General features: G+C 33.9%; 1 protein-coding gene across 2 annotated transcripts in view; it reads left to right on the top strand.

Moving 5' to 3' along the window:
* LOC118199640 (uncharacterized) overlaps nt 1-7903 on the top strand; it is a 343765-nt gene extending 335862 nt beyond the window's left edge. For both annotated transcript variants that reach the window (XM_035371543.2, XM_035371538.2), the window contains one exon: nt 6465-7903. In XM_035371543.2, the coding sequence (XP_035227434.1) occupies nt 6465-6536 (72 nt within the window). In that variant the 3' untranslated portion in view covers nt 6537-7903. The remainder of the gene's footprint in view (nt 1-6464) is intronic.
* Nucleotides 7904-20585: the final 12682 nt, after the last annotated feature.

Raw genomic sequence — 20585 nt, 5'->3', positions numbered from 1 at the left:
CAGTGAGGGCCAATGATTGGGACTATACACCCGATCTGCTATTGCCCAGATGTCACATTTAAATTCACCCGAATGTCATAGCTGAAATTATCTGGCACTCAATCATGTTAGAACCACGTATCATGGTGCAACCACTGTTGGATCTGTCGGTCATTGAACAATTCGCTCAAGACATCCTCCAGAAAAATATTATAACCCTGTCTGTCCAAACGAACAAGCAAGGTGTAGTAATTATTTGGTGAGGTGGAGTGTTGGTATATGTCGTTTGTTGAGATAATGATATGTACAGTGGTAACTTGCCGCATGGTAAAGTCCTGGTCTATAGCCTGCAGTGACGAGACAATGAGAACACGTGAAACATATTCATCAGTAGGTCGCTTTATTCGTAAATCCAATTTTGAAGAGTTACAACTTTCATAATTCTATCATGTCACTTAATGATATGAGGCCTCCTCACTCATAGAACATGTAAATCAAGACTTCAACGGAGACACTCAAAAGAGTTGTAGCGAGTGCAAAATCAATCACATGCTGCTTCCTTTCATTGGGAATCTATTGACCGCCGGGGAAAAAAGCCAAGCCCGGGAAGAAAGAAGTCGGCAGAAGTTTAGTAGAACACAACATCAGAAAAAAACACTCACTGACTTCATACTGTTTCACACAGGGAGACAAAGAAAGCTGGCACGAGAAGCCAAATAAAAATGACTCATATTTCATCTCACACTCACCGTCTCTCTCCGCGCAGCATCTCCATCTGCACCTCCTAAATTCGCATGAGGTGCACAAAATTCCCGCCTTTTACAAAGTCTCACAGTTACATTGAGAAATTAGCAGACAATGAAAAAAAATTCCAGCATCAGAAGGGCCAACCAATCACAAAATACCTTCAGCTACACAGACTAACAGAATTGAAGTGGCTAGTTGTCTGATGCAATTCGTTCCTTCGCTTACAACACAAATTGACGGGAAAAAACTGTCACCAATGGAATCTGATCCAAACACTTAGATATTGTCATAACGTTGTAAGCAATTAACGAACTTCAATTTAATGTGACCTCTTCACACAAGGGATGTGGGCCTTAGTGTTTCCCTACAATGCCGGATGAAACCCTTATAGCCAACCAGTGTTATGCTGCACATGATTGTGAAGCATGGGGTTTCTCAACCGTCCATACATATGAGTTATGTGCATTGCAGCACAATTCCCTTGTGAAGTACGTCTCTTGTATTAATAAGCTAGGAACGAGGAGTCCCCCATACTCTTCTAAAAATACATTAAGCAAAAAGAACCCTCTAGATAATCATCAGATTGCAATAGTTGTACGCGATGCTCATGGTAAAAATATAAGTGATTCGAATTCAAATTTCTCCAGTTATCGGTTTGAACAACACCAAAGCGAGGAGCTATTGCTTGTATACTGGCTCGTGGAGTGTGTTCTGCATGTTATAGCACCATCTCATTAATTTCAGGGTTTCGTGCCTTTCTCTCTAATTCATTGTACGCTTCTTGAGGAATTCATTTTACCGTTCCGCATGAACTTTGATGCAGCAATGTTAACATCTAGTGATCGGAAACACGCCTCTTCGGGTAACGCTCCCGTCATAATCAGTAACTCCATATCCTAGATGCATATTTCCATATTTCTGAAAATCTATGCGGGCCCGATCAGTATGATGGTTAGCTATGGTGGTTGCCCCATCGTTTGGTCTCAGTTCATATCCTTGAGAATGCATGGATGTTTGTAAATGTATAATGCCTGTGAGGCATTGGAGAGCACTCAAAGTACTATCGAGCCAAAAGCCCCCACGGCTGCTTTGATTGCAGGTGATGAGTGTGTTTTCCATCAAAGGTGGGCTAAGCTGCACCGTTAATGTATTGAGATTATTTCTATAGGACCAATGTGAATTCTGTTTTATCCCACCTACTTCTGCCTGTACTAAAGCAGGCGGTTGTCGAATGTCAGTTTTCTTGCGCGGACGTTTTAACACTGCCCCAACAATTTCCTCTGTCGCTATAGGATTGTGTTTCCAGCCCTGCATTGTAACCTATCCCTTCCATAGATTTGTACGCTAGGTAACGAATTACCGGGTATGTATGATATAGTTCTGAAATTTTTGCATGGTACTGCATGTGAAATTAATAGCAAAATTTGAAGAAATTAATAGCAAAATTTGAAGAAAAAAGACACCACTCCTGTTTATTTTCTGTTAAAAGCAGGAAATTTGCAGTTTTTACGTTTTCTTAACCCCTGAGGTTCTGAAAGATACTCTTCAAATTCAGACTCGATTACCCATCATTCTTTTAACGGTCAATTTCTACCATCTGTCGGTGGCTACAAATGTTCAATGGACAGAATGAATCAAGCAAAAAATAAAGAAAAGCATAAGTACCAAAAACTCTTAATTTAATATGAATTGTATTATATGGCTATAATGGGATGTATTGTAACTGTTTTTAAAATAAAAGAATAAAATACTATGCTAATGGCGATAATATTGTGCTTTCAAATAAAACTATCTCATTAAATTTAACCGTTTTCCTTACCCCTAAATGGACAGCGGTCGGTGCGTCGTGCAGTTCCTGCAAAATGCTTAGCCGTAGTGTGGCTGGGATGACTGGCCTATATTCAAAGGTTTTATTCGTCGATTTAGTATAAAACAGCAAATTATCTACAATCTCGTAATTTTGGATTCTACTTCTAATTGCGGCAAGGTCTGCATGTTCAAAATTATCTGGATCCTTTAAATAAGCATAGATCTTACCGAATTCTGGATCCTTTATCAACTCAGAAATGATAGTTTCTCGGGAATCTAAAACTTTAGACGTCAAAATAGCACGTTTTATTTGATCATCATTTCATCTATCTTGATTCTTGATAGCGCGTCGGCCACAGTAGTATCCTTGCCTGGGGTATGCTTAGTTATTAAGTTGTACTTTTGTAACTTTAACGCCCATCTAATTAGTCTATTAGTTAAATCTAATTAGTTAAATTCCTTCCCGAATATAGTCAGTCTACCTACGGCTGCATGGTCTGAACTCAGAAACAAAATATACAGTGAACGTGTGCTTTTCCGAAAAATACTCAGAACTTCTGAACTGCCATTAACACGGCTAATGTTTGTTGTGTGGTGTTTAAAGTTTTACTAAAAAATGCCAGGGGATGCCAATTTTCCATTAACACCGCGCCCATAATCTGAGGCGTCAGCCGCAATCTCCAAGTTATCATCTCCCTCCGGAAACTGTAACACCGGTGCATTAATTAAAGCTGTTTTCAATTCTTCAAAGGCTGTGTTTGCCTCAGCTGTCCATGCAAACTTTGATTTCTTCCGTTTTAGCACTAGCAAAGGTTCAATAATATTAGCGAAGTTTCGAATAAAAGAACGATAGTAAAAGCACAAGCCAAGAAAAGATGACAGCTTCTTTGCCATATTTGGTGGAGGATAATTTTTAATAACTTTAATTTTAGAGCCCTCCGTTTCGATACCCATAGCAGAAAGTATGTATCCTAAATATTGTAATTCTTTCCTTGCGAATTTACATTTTGATGCATTTACGATTAACCCCGCTTCCTTCAATAATGAAAAAACTTCGTGGAGGCCTTTTATATGTTCGTCAATGGTATCGCTTGTTATAATGATATCATCTAAATAAATTAAAGTGAAGTTCCCGAAGACAGAACGTAAAATAATATCCGTGGCACGTTGAAAAGTTGAGGGGGGGCCCCGCAAAGTCCAAAAGGCATACGTAAAAACGCATTAAGTGCCTGACTTTGTGATGAAGGCAGTTTTGTTTACGTCTTCTGGTTTCATGGCTATTTGGAAATAGCCTGAGGTAAGATCGAAAATGGTCATAAATTTCGTAGACCTGATTTTCCTAATTATCTCCTCAGTTACCGGTAAAGGTTAAACCGGAAATTTAGTTAAACTGCTGAGTTTTCTATAATCAATAGCAAAACGATAAGCTTTTGGATCCGTGGGGGGGGGGACAAATTATTCCTCCTTCTGGGCCTGAGAACAGGGCTCGCATATTCATTATTTATGGGAGTTATAATTTTATTCTTTGACATCTCCTGTATATGGTACTCAATTATTGCCTCTTTCTCCTTGTCATATCTATAAGTTTCGCTTTACAAAATTCAGTTGATTTTAGTTTGATAGAATGAGTTACTATCTGTGTATTCCCTGGCTTAGCAGAAAATAATGAAGTAAATTTACTTACAATTTCTTGCAGTTTGGCTCTTTCATCTTGCTTTAGATGCTGGAGGTCAATTTCTGGAACATTTTCTGCAGCTTCCACCACCTTTGGCTCCATATCCAAAGTAATTGAGTTACTTGAAAAATCGGTTCTTGAGTTTGCTGCCCTAAGGAATTGAGTTCCCAGAATGACTTTGTTTTGTAAATTTATCACCACGAAAAATAGTATTTTTAGATTTTCTTCTTTAACCTGCACGTTAAGTGACAGTTTCCCGATGCATTCACAAACTTTGCCTTGGGCGCCTATGATTTCCGTCGTATTATTTTTGAATAATCTTACTTTTCTAAAATTTCTGTAATAAAAATTTAGATTTAGAAAGTTTCCTTCAGCTCCGGTGTCCACGAGTGCTTTTGCGGGTACATTGTTCAAAAGAACCTGCATTACAGGTAATTGAGAATTTTTCACTACCACAGTATTTACATACATTTTAGAGGGATTTTTCGATGAACAAGAGGTCTGGACTCTCAAATTCTCAGGCCATCTATTCGTTTGAAGCCGTTTTTCTTCCTGCTGTTTTCTGGGTACGCTGGTGGGTTTTGGCGTCATCATTATCATTGTTGCTTGTTGACGGCTTAGCTGAAAAACGTTTTCCTTTGTTGTATTTATTTCTTTCCTTGGCCGGCTGTCGGAAGAACTACTGATTAAATCTCTGGACGGGAAATCTTGATTCTTCTGCTGTCCGCCTATTCTGAAACTTTACGGCTAATTCGAATAATTATTCCAGCGTTCGAAGATTTCGGAGCTGTGCAAGTTTTGCACAGCGGGCAATATAATTTCAATGACTTCGCTGTCGGGTTTTCTACCGTACAGCACATTCACTAGCTTTACTTTTCGGAGGATAAACTCGGTAACCCTCCGTTGATAAAAGCTGTATAGTTTAGCTTCAAGCTTCGCACGATCTTTAACTATCGGAAACGCTTTTAGAAGTGCTGCTTTGAAATTTTCGAATGTATAAGTTATGCTTCCAACTTCTCCAAGCAGAAATTTCCCAATTCCTTTCCACCAAGACTCCGCCTGTCCTCGGAAAGCACTCGAGACGATACCTACTTTTGTCTTTCGGGTTACCGGATACAATTGGAAATGAGTCTCAAGGGCTTCCAGAAATGAGGTGACGGAGTTCTTGCCGTCAAATACCACCTCAGGTTTAATTGCTACTCTCATTGTCTGCATTAGAAAGCCAAATCCATCTAGGGGACTGGTCACCATTGGGTCTACAACTTCTGAACCTTGTGGAGATACTTGTTCGTTGTCTATCGGATTCACGTACTAATTCGGACGCCAACGTAGAGTTCAACAGGTTCACTTTCGTATGAAAACTGGAGTAGCAGGAACTACACAAGAGAAGGGTTAAAGTACCCTTAATTAAATCTTTAAAATTTACAATGCGTCAACTCGACGTTAACAAACATCGCCTCTGCTTGGGTGGTAACTGAAAATCAAATAACGAAACTAAAATTTGAAGATATTAACAAGTGATAGAACTAACCTACAAGGCTCAGCGAGATCCTGTTACTTAAACCCCCTTCGAAACTAGTGGCAGCAAGTAAATGCAATTAAGCCACGTGAACCAGCAATAAGCAAACGTATCTACCGCAGAGAAGGTGGCTTAGCCTACCTCTCTTTTCTTCTACCGAAACTCGGCTTTTAAATACTTTCTTTCAAGTAGAAATTTTCATTCCTTCACGCGCGCTACAAAATTTAAATATTCTGGCACTGACAATTAGGGGAATGAAGGCTTATAGGAAAGGTTAAACTTTAACTTGTTAGTTAAATTAAATATAAATCCCTACAAGTGAATATATACATATTTGAGTCATTTATGTTTCTTATATAGATTTAAAAAAATCAATTAAGAAATCTTTGAAGAGCCAAAAACATGAGAAAATTGACTGGCGATTTCATTTAGTTTAAAACTTTTGTATTCTCGAAAAATCATCTTGTCACCACTGATACTCTGATGTCAAAACTTAATAAAACTTATTATTCTGCTCAACTGAGACCTTAAACCTAATATTGCCAACGTGTGCTTTAGTGTTTATAGTATTATTCTTAATAAAGATGTAGAATATATTTTAGAGCTAAATTATAAACATATTTACTTGTTAACAGTTGATTAGTCAATTCGTTTTTCTTCGCGCAAAGATATTACAAGATGTAGACTTTCCAAAGCTTTCACATTGATTAATTTGCTATATTTGACTTCATGCAGGTCAGAAAATTCCAGGTCCAACTTCCTCACCTCTTACACAGAGCCTCACGACGACCGAAAGCAGATCTGTGAGCAGTGGTTCGATTCTCCCTTCTTCAACATTAACTACTTCCACTGGTGGTGAAACCGAGCGTTGTGTAATGTACCACAGTAGACGAGACAGTGAGTTGTCAACAGCTATCTGATGGCAAAGCTTGATATCCTTTAAGCGGACCAACAAGAATCATTGCTTGGGATTTCCAGACGGAGCATTCTTTTTCTTTCTTGGTTCTAAAGCTCGGCATTCCCCAGGAAGATGCAAAGAACTTTCAGTTGCAAAACTAATTTTTCCCATTTTGATGCCAAGCTGTACTGTATATCATTTTTCAAAGTCGTGAAGTAGATAAGACTTGGCATGAAGAAAACTTAAAAGCATATGGAATACTTATGAAGTGTATAATACAGAAGTTACATGAAATAAGAATAAGTACAGTAATATCTTCTGAATATCAAAACCAAATATTTATCTTCACATTTTGACCGTATAAATTACCCCTTTGCTCAGTGTCAAATGTGTGCAGTGCAATGATTTGTGGAAAATATGACGTCCGTAAGTGTATTTTCGTATTTAAATTAAGGATCTATGTGTATAAAAACTTTTTGTATTTTTTAAATGTGGACATTTTTATGGTGAAGCATAAATAACAAGTCATTAATACGTGTCTTTTGCGTCATATGCATAAAACACCCGTTCCTAATTTGGTCATTTTATTTATCATTCATTTATAAACCATTATCTTTCCTGTTGCTTATAATGTACGAAGTGTGAAAGTGTATTGTAATGATTTCCTTTCCAGAAGATGAAATTATTCTATACATACTTATAAAAAGGAGAAACGTTACTGTTTTATGTATGCATGGTGGTACTTTCTTTCACAAGTAGGAATAAATGATTATTTAAATTACACTGTGAGTCACGTCTGATGGATCTGCTTTGAATTTCCTTATTTCGCTATTCCAGTAAATATTCGGTGTTAATTGTGCATTGCTTTCTCATAGAGTATGAATTATTTTATCCAAAGTTTAAATACGTGCTTAGAAAATCAAGCATTTTGTTACTTCAGTGTGGTTACAAAAAGATAGCTTGATAATTTCAAAAAAAAGCATTAAATATTTTTTGTACTGTTTGTTGACCTAATATGACAAAAGCAATCAAAATACCTATAGCAACATCACTATTTCTCTAATGCCGCAAACGAATAGAAATTTCGTGAGCTGTTTGAAGCAGTTAGAAGACGGAAATTTGCATAATGGGGAAATAAATATATTTTATACTAATAAGTCTTTAATGTTGCAATTGTAAGCTAATTTTACTGAACATAAACTTCGTTCTTAAAATAACTGATGCTAACTTTGTTATTTTCAACAAAAAAAAAAAAAAAAAAAAAAGAGAGAGAGAATGAATTCAAGAATTCATTTCCTTTTATAATGCATTTTCAGCTGCATAAATACCCATAACTATTTATTAACTCTTCACTGAAACATTATTTACATTAGTACAGCAATACTACAAAATTTTTAACTCTTCATTATATTCCATAAAATCGTTACTAAACTTGAAAAGGAGCCAAAATTCACTTGCATTTTGCCTATCATACACGCTTATGAAAAGTAATTAATACGGGCATGAGCTTTTTGCTATCAAACGTATGAGTTCTAGAACACTGAGCTGCTGGTTTGCAGTTTTTTAGAAAGCTGATTTTAAGCTCTTTTTTTTCTTTTTATAACGGATTAAAACATTAATTTTAAGTTTTATTGAAATTCTAAAGAAATGTGTTAATAGAGAAACAGCTGCAATAGCAACTGAATATCCAGATGTATTTAGTTGATCTCTAGAAAATTCTACTTTTTTTTTTTTTTTTAATCAAAAAATGAAATATGTTCTAATGTCACTAATTAATATCGGCAGAAAAGCTCGAATTTTGCAAACGCCTAATCTTCAGTCAGAAAATTCCGTTACCCTATACAAATGTAACCGAAACTGCAAAATCAAGTTGAGTGATCCAGTGCTTAAATGAATTGGTAACTCTAATCAGTACGATGCTTGAGTGAATTTCAAGTCGAATGAAAATTCTCAACTGTATATCAACAGAAGTAATCTCATCTTGCAGATTATTTAACGTTTTTAAGTGTTATTATGCGTTTTAACAAGACTGCATAAACATTCTGTAAATGCGCATTATGAGGATTTTTTAAAAAAGACCATTCGTAAAGTTAAGTAAAAAAAATTCAATGTGAAAACTTATTTTGTAGAACACTGGTAACTAAAGCGCTAAAAAACCTAACAACTGAATTTTAAAATTAATTCATAGCTCTTTTTACATAAAAAATATGATCGTTATTTCTACGCAAACATTCAGAATGTTATGACCTGGCTCATAAAATTCCAGTAACATGATATTAGACGTAATAATAGTGACTTTGAAATAGGAAGCTATACTAAAGATAAGATTTTTTTTCTTGTTACTTTCATGTTGTCATTTAGCTTAATAGCAGGCATTCAGATCCTTTTTGAGAAGATCCGTTTCGATATATCTTTGTGGTTGCAATTTTAAATCATAATTCAGTAACTCCAATGAGTATATTGCCAATGAATAAGCATGACATCATTCGAAACCGAAATGATGGTTGATTGGTTAACTAATTCTGGCAAAGCAGCTGAAGGATAGCTTCTTTAGTAGAAATAGCTTCATAGAGGACTTCCTGAAAGAAACTGACTCGTTATATTATACATTGAGAAAAGCATGAAATTACATTATACATTGAAAAACACATAAAAACTCTATTCATTCAACTCTTCTGTTAGAAACAGAACCTGGCACGAACTACCACTATTCAGTAGTTCTATCCGTTCATCTCCTGATAAACCAAAGCTAAAATACAATTATACAACAAAGAACCATGCTTGATGTTTCTATCCGGCTGGATGATTCGAAATTCTTAATTGGTCGTAGCAAAGAAAAAAAAAAAAAAAAAAAGTGTATCAATGTCATCAGCATATTTAATTAATTTAGGTTGTTTTAAAGTAAATTTAAATGAGATTCGCGAACTATTGTTTGTATTTTATTCTTGTATAGCATATACTGATTGATTGTAACTTAAGTTTTATATTTCACTTAGAGCGGAATAAGACTTGTATGGAAATTCTTTCTGAATCCATATGTGTGTCATATATTCATTTGGGAAAATGCTACCTACATTTACTTTAATTGATACTGCTACGTCAGGTGATTCATCACTTATTCATAACCTTCCTTTTGATTTGTTTCAATTGATGCAATTTCCCTTTTCCTAGAAAACTGTTTATACATTTATACTCTCAGATACACTTTTTCGTATCGTTTATAGAAAGGTCCCTATAGGGCCTTTTAGCTATAAAATTTCAGGTTGAAAATTTTTAGACTAAGTGATTTAAAATAATCTATTTTTATAATAATAAGCTTTATCATTAATAAGGAAATAATAATCTTCGAAAGATAGATCAAGGGAATGAATAATTTATCTCTTCGAAACAAAATTATGGATATATCTCACTATGCTTTAATATCAATTGTGAGAAAACTGATAAGATTCTAACTTCAATAAAAACATATATAAACATTTTTACACATTTCATCTTTCACGTTTCATGTTCATCATATTACCGTGAAGATTTAAAAGTATCCAGATAACTATAATACATGAAATAAAACCGTCTAGAATTTATGTTGCTTGTAAGTAGAAGTTACGAGTATGAAATTCTTAATTCATGATTGCTTGGGGAAAAATACTCTTATTTTAAACAAAAGTGCTTTTTTAAATATAAGAGATCTTTTGTGCATTTCGAGAACTTTAGTGTGCCAAAGTGTATATTTTCTCAAAGAGAACCTTCCGAATTTAAAGAAATATTTGTATGTAAATGAAAGTTTGTGCCAATTTCTTTTGAGATGGATGTAATCATTGTATAAATATTTGTAAATAAAACTCAGAAATACTTGGTCTGTTTTCCTTTATTTCTATCTAGTTCATTGTATCTATGTTCATGAGAAATGTAGAAAAGAAAATATTAAAAAGTGAAATAATAAAAGCTTGTGATACTAAAGAAAAATCCTTCGTTACTTCATATAGATGCAAACTTTCGATGAAAATATCTGTATATTGATGACTAATTTGTATCTTACTGTCATAATATTATTTTAAAAATATATGGTCTCTGGTCAATGATTGTAAAACAGGAAATTGAAAACATAAATCAGAGGTATTTTATTAATGTTTTTAAGCTTGAAATACCTATATTTTAACACTCAGAAAATATTAATTATATGTTGAAGAAAAATGCAAAAGCAGTGACTTTCAAAATTATCTCATGAGAATAATGTTTAGCATTTTGTATGTAGCTATAATTGCATTTTGTATATAATAATTGCATTTTGTATATAACAAGTAACTTTTATCTACATATTTTTTGTCTGATAATAGCTTCATATTCACACGCAGATATTCTTGCGCAATTTCTGTTCGTGTTACCATTTAATATATATATCTATACTTTCTTTACAAATTAATTAAATTACTTTTAGTAGTGATCTTTTGCAGATTTCCTTTACTCTTTTTTTATATTCATCAAAATATGCCCATGTTCGCATTTTATACGCAAAAAGCATTTTATACCCAAGTTTATCATTTTCTACATTTCATTTATTCTTTTAACTGCTTCGGTAGAAACAATGTTTCTTATTTTTTTTCCTAACATAAGAACTGCTTTGGACAGCACTTTTCATGAAAAGAGAGATATAAAAATGTAGTAGGGGAAAGAGATAATAAAAATCATAAAAAATAAACGTTTAATGAAATTCGCTAATTACATTAGCTTTATGAATGTATTAGAATAATAAGAATATCTAGTATTTAAATTACGTGAAATATAATACATAAGTGGAATTACTTGCCAAAAGAAATCTAGTCCTTTGAATATAAAGGTGAATTAATGGCAGAGCCGTAAATTCGCTGAACCCTGGTAGTTCGATCCGCGTTTGAGTCCCGGGAAACAGGCTGGATGTAGAGACGTTTTCGAGGTTTTCCCCTGTGTAATGAGGATATGATTCAGTTTCCCTTAGACAGGGCCTTCACGAAGACATTCATCTTTAGTGTGCTTTGCCATAGTAAAAGGAAAAGACAATGTAAGAGAACCTCTAAGAAAAAATTTGTTTTTCAACGTATAGGAATTATCTTAAAAAATAAACACTTTTGCGATGATTTTCATGAAAATTATAAGACAATAGAGAGAACTAACTTTTTTTTATTAATATCAGAATAGGTAATCATTTTCTCACATATTTTAAATTTAAACAAAAATATTGATTTCTTTTCTTCATCGCATTTACTAAAGTTGCTATAAACTTGCCTTTGTTTTGAAATCGATGGCAACTGAAGTTTTTCGTGGTTTGATATTTGAATTATTTAATCATTTTAATCTCAGTAATGTACTCAGCCCTGGCCAGGGGTATGTTTTTTTAAAGAAGAGTAACAGGAACATTCACGGTAATGTTAATAATACATAAATTCATTTTAGAATGAAAAGATTTTTCTGCACTGTTATCTATTTTAAACACCTGGAAGATATGTTATTATTTTCATCTAGCGATAAATCCCGTCCATTTTCTGTCAAAAAACATTCGAGAGCATGTTGTTACTACTCTGCAATGCATAAGATATTTTATTTATCTTCGGTATTATTAAAAAATCGTTGCTCAGTACAGCAAAATTCAAAAAGCCATTTTATCTGGAATTCTTAGCAACATTTTTCAATAAATGTTTCTTCGTACCATGAGTGTCATAAATAAAATAGGTTTCTAACATCGTATGATAAGGGTCAGTTGCAAAATTCTTACCTTTATTTTTTATGTACGCTATCATCTTGCAGCTCCCAAAAAGCCTCAAGATTATCAGTACTTTATAATAATATGGATACTGAAGAACCTGTTCCTTTTTTTTGCTAATTTTAGCTAAATTTTAGCATACTTTTTTAATAGTTTGATATTTTTCTGCTTATAACACATTTTCCATAAAGAAGTACAGAAACAATCGCTGGATCTCATAAAATTCAAATTCCACATGATTTGAGTTTTAATTTTATTTGATGTTATGAGAAAACAGAAAGTATTTAATTTTTTGAATTGGCAAGAAAAGATTGAATTGTTATTTAAAATAAGAAGGAACTAAAAGCTTAAATTTTATTAGTATTATTTTATAAGTGGTAAACTTTTATTTGAAGCATCGGGCCGCAATCTGATGTATTAAAAATATAAATGCTACATTTCTGTTCTTTTATTTTTCTTTAAGAAATCTTGTTAGCGATATGAAGTGTGGAGTATTCACTTCCTCGGCTACATTTTTTCGGGAATGTTTCCTTTTTAATAATTATTCCCTTCGTGCCTCGTGCAAATACATAATAACAACTGCGACCAATCTCGCTGTTCTTTTCCTTCTCGTCTATTTCTTCGAAATACAGTATATTATTTCCGTTATTAACATTAGATATACGCATGTGTTATAATGCAATCATAGTCTGCTCTAAATTTATACTAAAAAAACCTATAATATTATAAAGGGCAATTTGAATGTGATAGAACTAAATTTCGTAGTTCAAATACGCATTCCGGTAGACAATTAAATATTTTTACTCTCATTCTATTTAAAATGCTGCATTACGTAAACGTACGCATTATTCATTTTCGAGAGCGGAAACGTTATTTTCGTATACGAATAAAGCAGTAGCAGCCTATTTCAGTTAAGATTTTTGAACAGAAAAGAAAGTTCTAGAACACACCTTATGAACTGACACTAAGATATACAAATTAAGGCGACTGATTTTTTTTTTCAGCTATTTTATAGGACAAATGTAATTTTCAGGTACCTTTCTGCTATTTAATGTAAAGGATATATGTGTAATTTAATATAAGGAGAAGCATATTAATTTGAAACTTTTAAATGAATTAAAATTTATCTTCAGATTGGTAATAATTTGAAAGACCTTTGAATTATATTGAAGAACAGTACTTTGCAACAGAATATTCTTCCTTTTTGAAAAGAAACTTTTACTGAATGCTGTTGAAAGGTCCATAGCACATCTTTCAAAATAATGGTGTTCTGAGGTCGAATTGACTAATTGTTCAAACTGTAATACTTCGCTTTCCAGAGCTTAAATTGCGTCGGAATCCAGGTCGCGTACTTCTCAGTTTTTGAGATAATTCATAATTTTAGCTGGAGGGCATCGAAGCCCTTAATAAAAGGTCTTCGGTCCTTTTTCATGTAGTTGAACCACAATTTGAGTAGTCAAACTGTATAAATATATGCTTTAAAATCGATTCTAACTTCTGAATGCTGGACTCTCTTTCCCTCGGGTTCAAACCTTGGACAGAAGTTGAGACTTTTAAGGAAAGTAAAGCCTCCTCCCACATGTCAAAGGCTTGTTCTCCAGAATGTGCAATGAATTTATGAGAGCGGGTAAATTTCTCTTTCTTGAATGTTCTAAAAGTGATCACTCTGGTCGTGCACGTGCCACTCTAATAACTCCTATTGCAGAGTTCCTGTAGACTCTTTGAACAATGTAACCAAACGCGAGGACTACTACTGTCACTTGTACAGAGTAGTCCTGCGTTTATTCTCACGTTGTTATCGAATCGTATTCAGGGAAAGACCGCAAGAATTATATCGACAGGGCATAGCGATCAGAGAGTCATGGACTCTTACTTCCCTCTTTATTTTCAAAACTACACCTTTCCGATAAAATTTCCTTTCATATCCTTGTAGAGACATTAGGATTTTTTGGAGAGATGAAAAATTAACAACCGCCTTCGCCGGGAATCGAACCACGGACCTCTGGAATACCGGCCCAGTGAGCTGACCCCTACACCACGAAGGCATGCTAAAACAGCGGGAGAAATACCTTATATACTCCCCTTTTTAAAGGGCGACTTGGGTTTTTAGGGGATCCAAATCGCCAAATTCTGGGTGTGGAGAATCCTCATCCAGCACCCTTTGAGTTCGGGCGCCACTGTAGAGACATTAGGGTTTTTTGGAAACCTGTGAGATGAAAAATTAGCAACCGCCTTCCCCGGGAATCGAACCACGGACCTCTGGAATACCGGACCAGCCACTACACCACGAAGGCACACTAGGAAAGCGGGAGAAATACCTTATATCCTCATATTGTTTCCAGAATTCTCGCTGTTCTCCCTAGTGACGCTTTAATTGTTTTATATTTTTTCATTGGTTTTTGTATCTCTCATCCCTTGAACGGTACATTAATCATATAATCAGGCTTTAAATTCAGACGGAAATCGTCTGAGCTGCTGCTTTGCTTTGGAGTGGAATTTTAATTCTAGTCGGAGCCTCAAATAAGACAAGATCTGATACCTTTTTTAACTATTTAAGATAAATTGGATAATTTATTATATTTATGTTTATCTCTTTGCATTTCTTTTAATTTAAGTTTAATTATTTCTTTGGTTCTTTTTTCTTTGGTGGAGATATATCTCCACCAAAGAAAAAAGTAGTAAGAAAGATCATGAATTCCAGTGAATGTTATAATTGTGGAAAAACTGGTCACTTTGCCCGAGAACGCAAAAAGTAAATTGCCCGAGATTGCAAAAAGTATATGAAACGTGTTATGTATGTGGAAAACGTGGAATTATACCCAGGGACTGCGAACAAGATCATCGCAAATGTTATGGCTGTAGTAAAATAGGCTCTACTTCCCGTGCGTACTCCAAAGCTAACTTTGTTCGGGATATAATAAAAACATAAAGAACAGCATAAAGAAGAGCCTTTGCTATTGATGACCCTTCTTCCTCCATAGGCGACTACTATGTATCTGCCCTTCAGTCATATGAAGGGCAATACTCAACAACTCTACTCCAAATTCAAGAAAGAGGTTGACGAAGAAAAACCCCTGAACCTGATGGGCAAGCTGTTCTTACCAGAAAGGAGCCGCTAGGAGCAATCCGTAAATTGAGGGCAGTTTATACGGCTTGAGTGTAAGATTGTAATATACGGCTAGTTATTCTTCAAACGGAGCACCTGCCCTAGATCATGTGATGCGAGATTCACCAAAATATAAATATTCTTTTCCTTTTCACAGGTCATGTGACTAAATGAACTTTAGTTAGGGCTTGAACTCTGCGCGCGAGCAATGTAGCTTACAAAACCTCTCACTTTTATTCTTATGCGTGCGTTGCTTCATTAATAAATCGGTGTTTGTTACACTTCATTATCTTAATTATTTGCTCCGAGATATTTTAGTTTTACTGAGGAAAAATATGTGTTATAGTATAACGTATTTGTAAGCATGTGCAGCATTTAATCAATGCACACCAGTGGCTGAACATTTAAGTTACTGAACATGGTAGTTCAACCTCGGTTCATATCCCATTGAATGGGCTGCCTGCGTGAGAGTTTTATTGATGTGTAATTGGGATACAAGACGATTTCTCTTAAAAAGTCCTTTACAAAGGCCTCCGTTCCCTTGAGAGACATCCGTGAACGCAGATTACCAGAAACATGTATCTTTATGTATTTATACATCACTGAACTTTTCGTATCTTGTGAATGATTTTAGGCATGAATGCATTTCTAATCGGTGTAATTTCCTTCAGTGTGATACTTAGTATCACGTTAACTGAATGTGATCTAATCAAATTGCGATGTAATGATGAGGAAATCAAATTTCCCTGTTGTTCATGATAGAGTGTTTTCTCTTTATGCATTTCCATGTTTATGGTATTTTTGTACAAACTGGATTACTGAAAGTGTATGTGACATTATGGGTGTCCGCCGAAAACATTGCGGCCAAAACATCGCTGACGAAAACGTCGCGGTGAAAGAAACGCAAAGCGAAAATGTCGTGGTACAAAACATCGTGGGAGAAAAGAAAGCAAAGAGAAAACACTGCAGTTCTGAAACATCGTGCTACAAAATATTGTGGTCGAAAATAAAGCGATTTAAAAACTTTGAAGTTTAAAAACATCGTCTTTCGAAAATATCGTGATAAAACGTAAAATATAAGTACCTACAAATCATCGCGTGACGATAATATCGCACACATGCGTTTTTCAAGTTTTAAAAGTAAGTGCATTTTCGCATAATGATTTAGGAGCGCAAGAAGGAAAGAGAGATATTTTTACTTCTATATTTCATATTTTTGAATGAACTAATATCTTTTTGCTGAAAAAGTAAGAAGGAAACTTAAGCATTTGAAAATTGAAAATAAAAAGAATATTAATGCAACTTATAGCACATAATTTTGAATTTATATAGTTAATTAACAAAGGTTGTTAATAACTTAATCTTTATAATGTTTTACTGATAATTTTTCAGGAAAAATATAGTCTAAAAATGTTTATAAAAAGGAAGATAAGTAATTGCATGAGGTTACTTCTATACAAATTGTTCAATTAATTATCAAATTATTTTCTTTCAACTTTCTTAATCTGTTATTGTTTTAGTGAAGATTGTATCTTGTTTTATTTCTGTTTATTCTTAAAGTGTCGTTAACATTTTCACTCTCTTTCCCTCTTGCGCTTCCAAATCATTATGCAAAAATGCATTTACAACTTTTTAAACCTGAAAAAAAAAAAAAAAAAAAAAAAAGCACGTGTGCGATGTTATCGTTATGCGATGATTTGTAGGTATTTGAGTTTTTACCCCGATATTTTCGATGATGATGTTTTGTAACTGCGAAGCTTTTGAACCGCTTTATTTTCGACCTCGATATTTGCACATAGTGGCAACTGTTTGATCAAATATAAGCCACCATCAACTGCAGTGAATTGTAACTATATCAACTGCCAACATCTCCGAAGTTTTAAAATTTCCGGTTCTTAAGAAACTTTGTACATGTTGGAAACTGTTTCTTCAAAATCTAAAAATTTATTAATGTTTAAAAATTGGAATTGGCTTTCCTGGAGACATTATAAGAGGGGGGAAACCATCGAATTCGTAAAATGTTGGATCTTTCAAATGCCATCATCACCAAAGTTTTAAATTTTCTGGTTCTTAAGAAACTTTGCAGATTTTGGCAACTGTTTGTTCAAAATCTAAAATTCCATTAATGTTTAAAAATCGGAGTGGCTTTCGTAGACCTAAGGGCAAAAAAAATACCTCGTTTAATCTATATCGAGAAACAAATTTGGCCTCTTAAAAGATTTAACAATAGCCTATTAAAAGAGGAAATTTTCATTGTGCACTTTGCATTGTGCACTCCGTTTATCTATGTACACATCTATCTATTTTCACTTAAAAAGTCAAAGGAGCACACATTTCTACACTAGAGTCAAACAAAAAATATATAATCTCAATAAACTACATTTTAAATTAATGAAATAACATAAGAAAAGAAATCCATCTTATAGAATCTAAGCACTACACAAAGGATATATCCACTTACCTTATTTAGAAATTTTCGTGTCTTCTGTCTGTGGCACACAAATACTTTAATAGCATTCAAAAACTTTCTTCAAACCATATTCTTTTTCTAATGGAACCCTTTATATGGTGAACATTTGATCCTTTCTTGCGACAAACAAATTCAAAGCCATCTGAACAATCTTTACGTTCGAGCATACGCATTTCTTTCGTACAAACAGGATACTTATAACTCCTTTGAAAGAAAGAAAAAGTTTTTTTTCTTCTGTCCCAACCACTTAAAAAAACTTCCGCTACGCACCGGCGGTGCGATTAGCCGCTCGAGCTATTCGCACCAACATTAACCACGCATGCGCATTGAGTTGTCTGATCCGTCATTTGAACACAATCGGCCCCTTTTTAAAAAAGGCGGGTTACTACCTTGGTGTAGTTTATCATCTTTTAAACGTTGGCGACTTTCAAAAGATTAGAAAGGAAAATTGGTTCCTTTTCTTAGATATATAAAAAGAAGGAACACATTTCCTTTTATTAAAGTATGTATATAAAAGGGCAGATTTTTTATGTTCACAATGTTTATCGTTTTCCTGAACGGTTGGAATAGTTTAAATCACTGATTTAGGGGGGGGACAAAACCTTGTTTACATTTTTTGTACCTCTTAGATTACATTTAGCTTCAAAGATGTGTTTTGCACAATCAAGACTTTAATTCATTCCTCTTTGAAAATTTTTGTCTGAGAAAAGATAAAACAAATTAGACAGAGGATTTCTGTGTAGAAAATTTAGGCCTGAAATAAATTAAAAGCGATTAAATGAAAAATCAATCATATAATACTGGTTATTAAGAATTTTGTATGCCTGTTTATTTTTTTAAGAGAAATACTTGAGGGCCTAGAGTACTTCAAAGAACTTTGAAATATTAGTACAAACATATTAATAAATTATGGGATGTAATTTGAAAGACAGAAGAGATTTAGATTTAAAAATTTGCACACACAAATGATTTATCAGATTTTATGAGGTTTTATTTCATAAGTTACTTTGATTTTGAAATATGGCATTTGAACCTATAAACATGCGTGGATACTGAAAAAGTGATGAATATATAACAATATTATAATTTTCAGTAAGTTTTCTTATTGAATAATAAATTCTGACAGTCCTATGCTATAAAACTAGGGTCTAAATTTGCATAAAAATTCCTCTATTAAATAAAAGAATTTAAGTAATTTCTGAAATTTTCTTTTTGTCAATACATTAAAGATATTTTAACTAATTACACGTCCTTGCTTGCAATTAAAACCATCATTAAATCCCTATTTTATCTAATCATTTCCTAAACATTATCATGTATATAGAATGATCTCGTCTTTGTAACTGATAATTATTACTTGCAAATTATTCTCTTGCTGGTGAACTAGTATTAACAACCCTTTCTATTACTGAGTTAGGGTTAACAACCTTCACTCTCTCTACCGCCTTCTTTCTTCATGGAAATCGGCATAAAATGCTGGTACCTGGGCTGATTGTGCGCATGCGCGAACGTAGGTGGTGTGAATAGCTATTCGCACCGTCGGTGCGATTAGCCACTACTATTGTTATGATACTAGGGACCCCAATTTCAGTAAACGCCCAAGGGCGATCCTAAATGTTAGTAATATATAATTTTGTATATGTGTTATGCAAATTGTTGCTCAGATTCTTTATTGTATATTGTTCTTTTTTCCTCCTGATTGCATTTTGTTTTTACTAGTGGCACTTAGGCGTCGCACTTCGTATTTTGTTTCTCTTGTGTGTACATGTATTCTTCTGTGAAATAATCGTTAAAAAAATAGTTAATTATGTATGAATTAGTAATTAGGTAGTTAAGAGAAAAAATATGTATTTAACTATTAGCAATTATGTATTTAAACTCTTACTCATTTAATTATTTAGCACATTCAGTTATATTTCTCATAATTCGAAACTTTTATCATGTTATTCGATGAGGGGTAAGGCTATGGCGCCCAGGCACCCTGGTGGTTAAGCACCGCAGTTCAATGTTCCTATTAGCCACTGCGACTTGACCAGTTAAATTAATGTAACTAAAATATTCAAATAAAATTTCCCTAAAATTAAATGTGGCACACATCTGTATCTGATATATAATAATTCAGATATCTTTGCTGAGTAGAAACAGAAATCCATCGATTGAAAATGCGAATGTAATTTGACATTACTATATATTCCTTTCTTTAACTTAAGTTTTCAGTTTCACTTGTGTATCTTCACCGTTCGTATTTACTTACACATAATAGAATTCACAGACGTTTCTACATATATTCAAGTAAAGAATCAATTTATTTAAGTATCCTGAAAATTCAAACTAACGTGCAGCATCGCTATTTTATAGGTCAATTTCTATACCTATAAAATGATACGCTTTGCTGGTTATTTTTTATTTTTCCTACATTATTGGTGCATAATGCCTTCGCGTAGAGTGTGCCTACTATCATGCTATGTAAATTTAATAATATTTGGGATAGGAAAAAAAACAATTGAATTTTCAAAGTCGCGTAACAAATTTACTCTCAACAGAAATCAATGAAAAGTCTGGTGTGTACACCGACCCACGGAGGTAAAGACGTTAATCTGTGGAGATAGAACTTCAGTGACATCACAGCCAATAGATAGCGAGAAAGA

The sequence above is a fragment of the Stegodyphus dumicola genome, chromosome X2 (assembly GCF_044657685.1).
Source record: "Stegodyphus dumicola isolate Sdum_Otavi_A_Nest chromosome X2, ASM4465768v1".
Taxonomy (NCBI): Eukaryota; Metazoa; Arthropoda; class Arachnida; order Araneae; family Eresidae; genus Stegodyphus; species Stegodyphus dumicola.
Note: the sequence above shows the minus strand (reverse complement) of the source record. Positions and strands in the feature narration are given on the sequence as shown.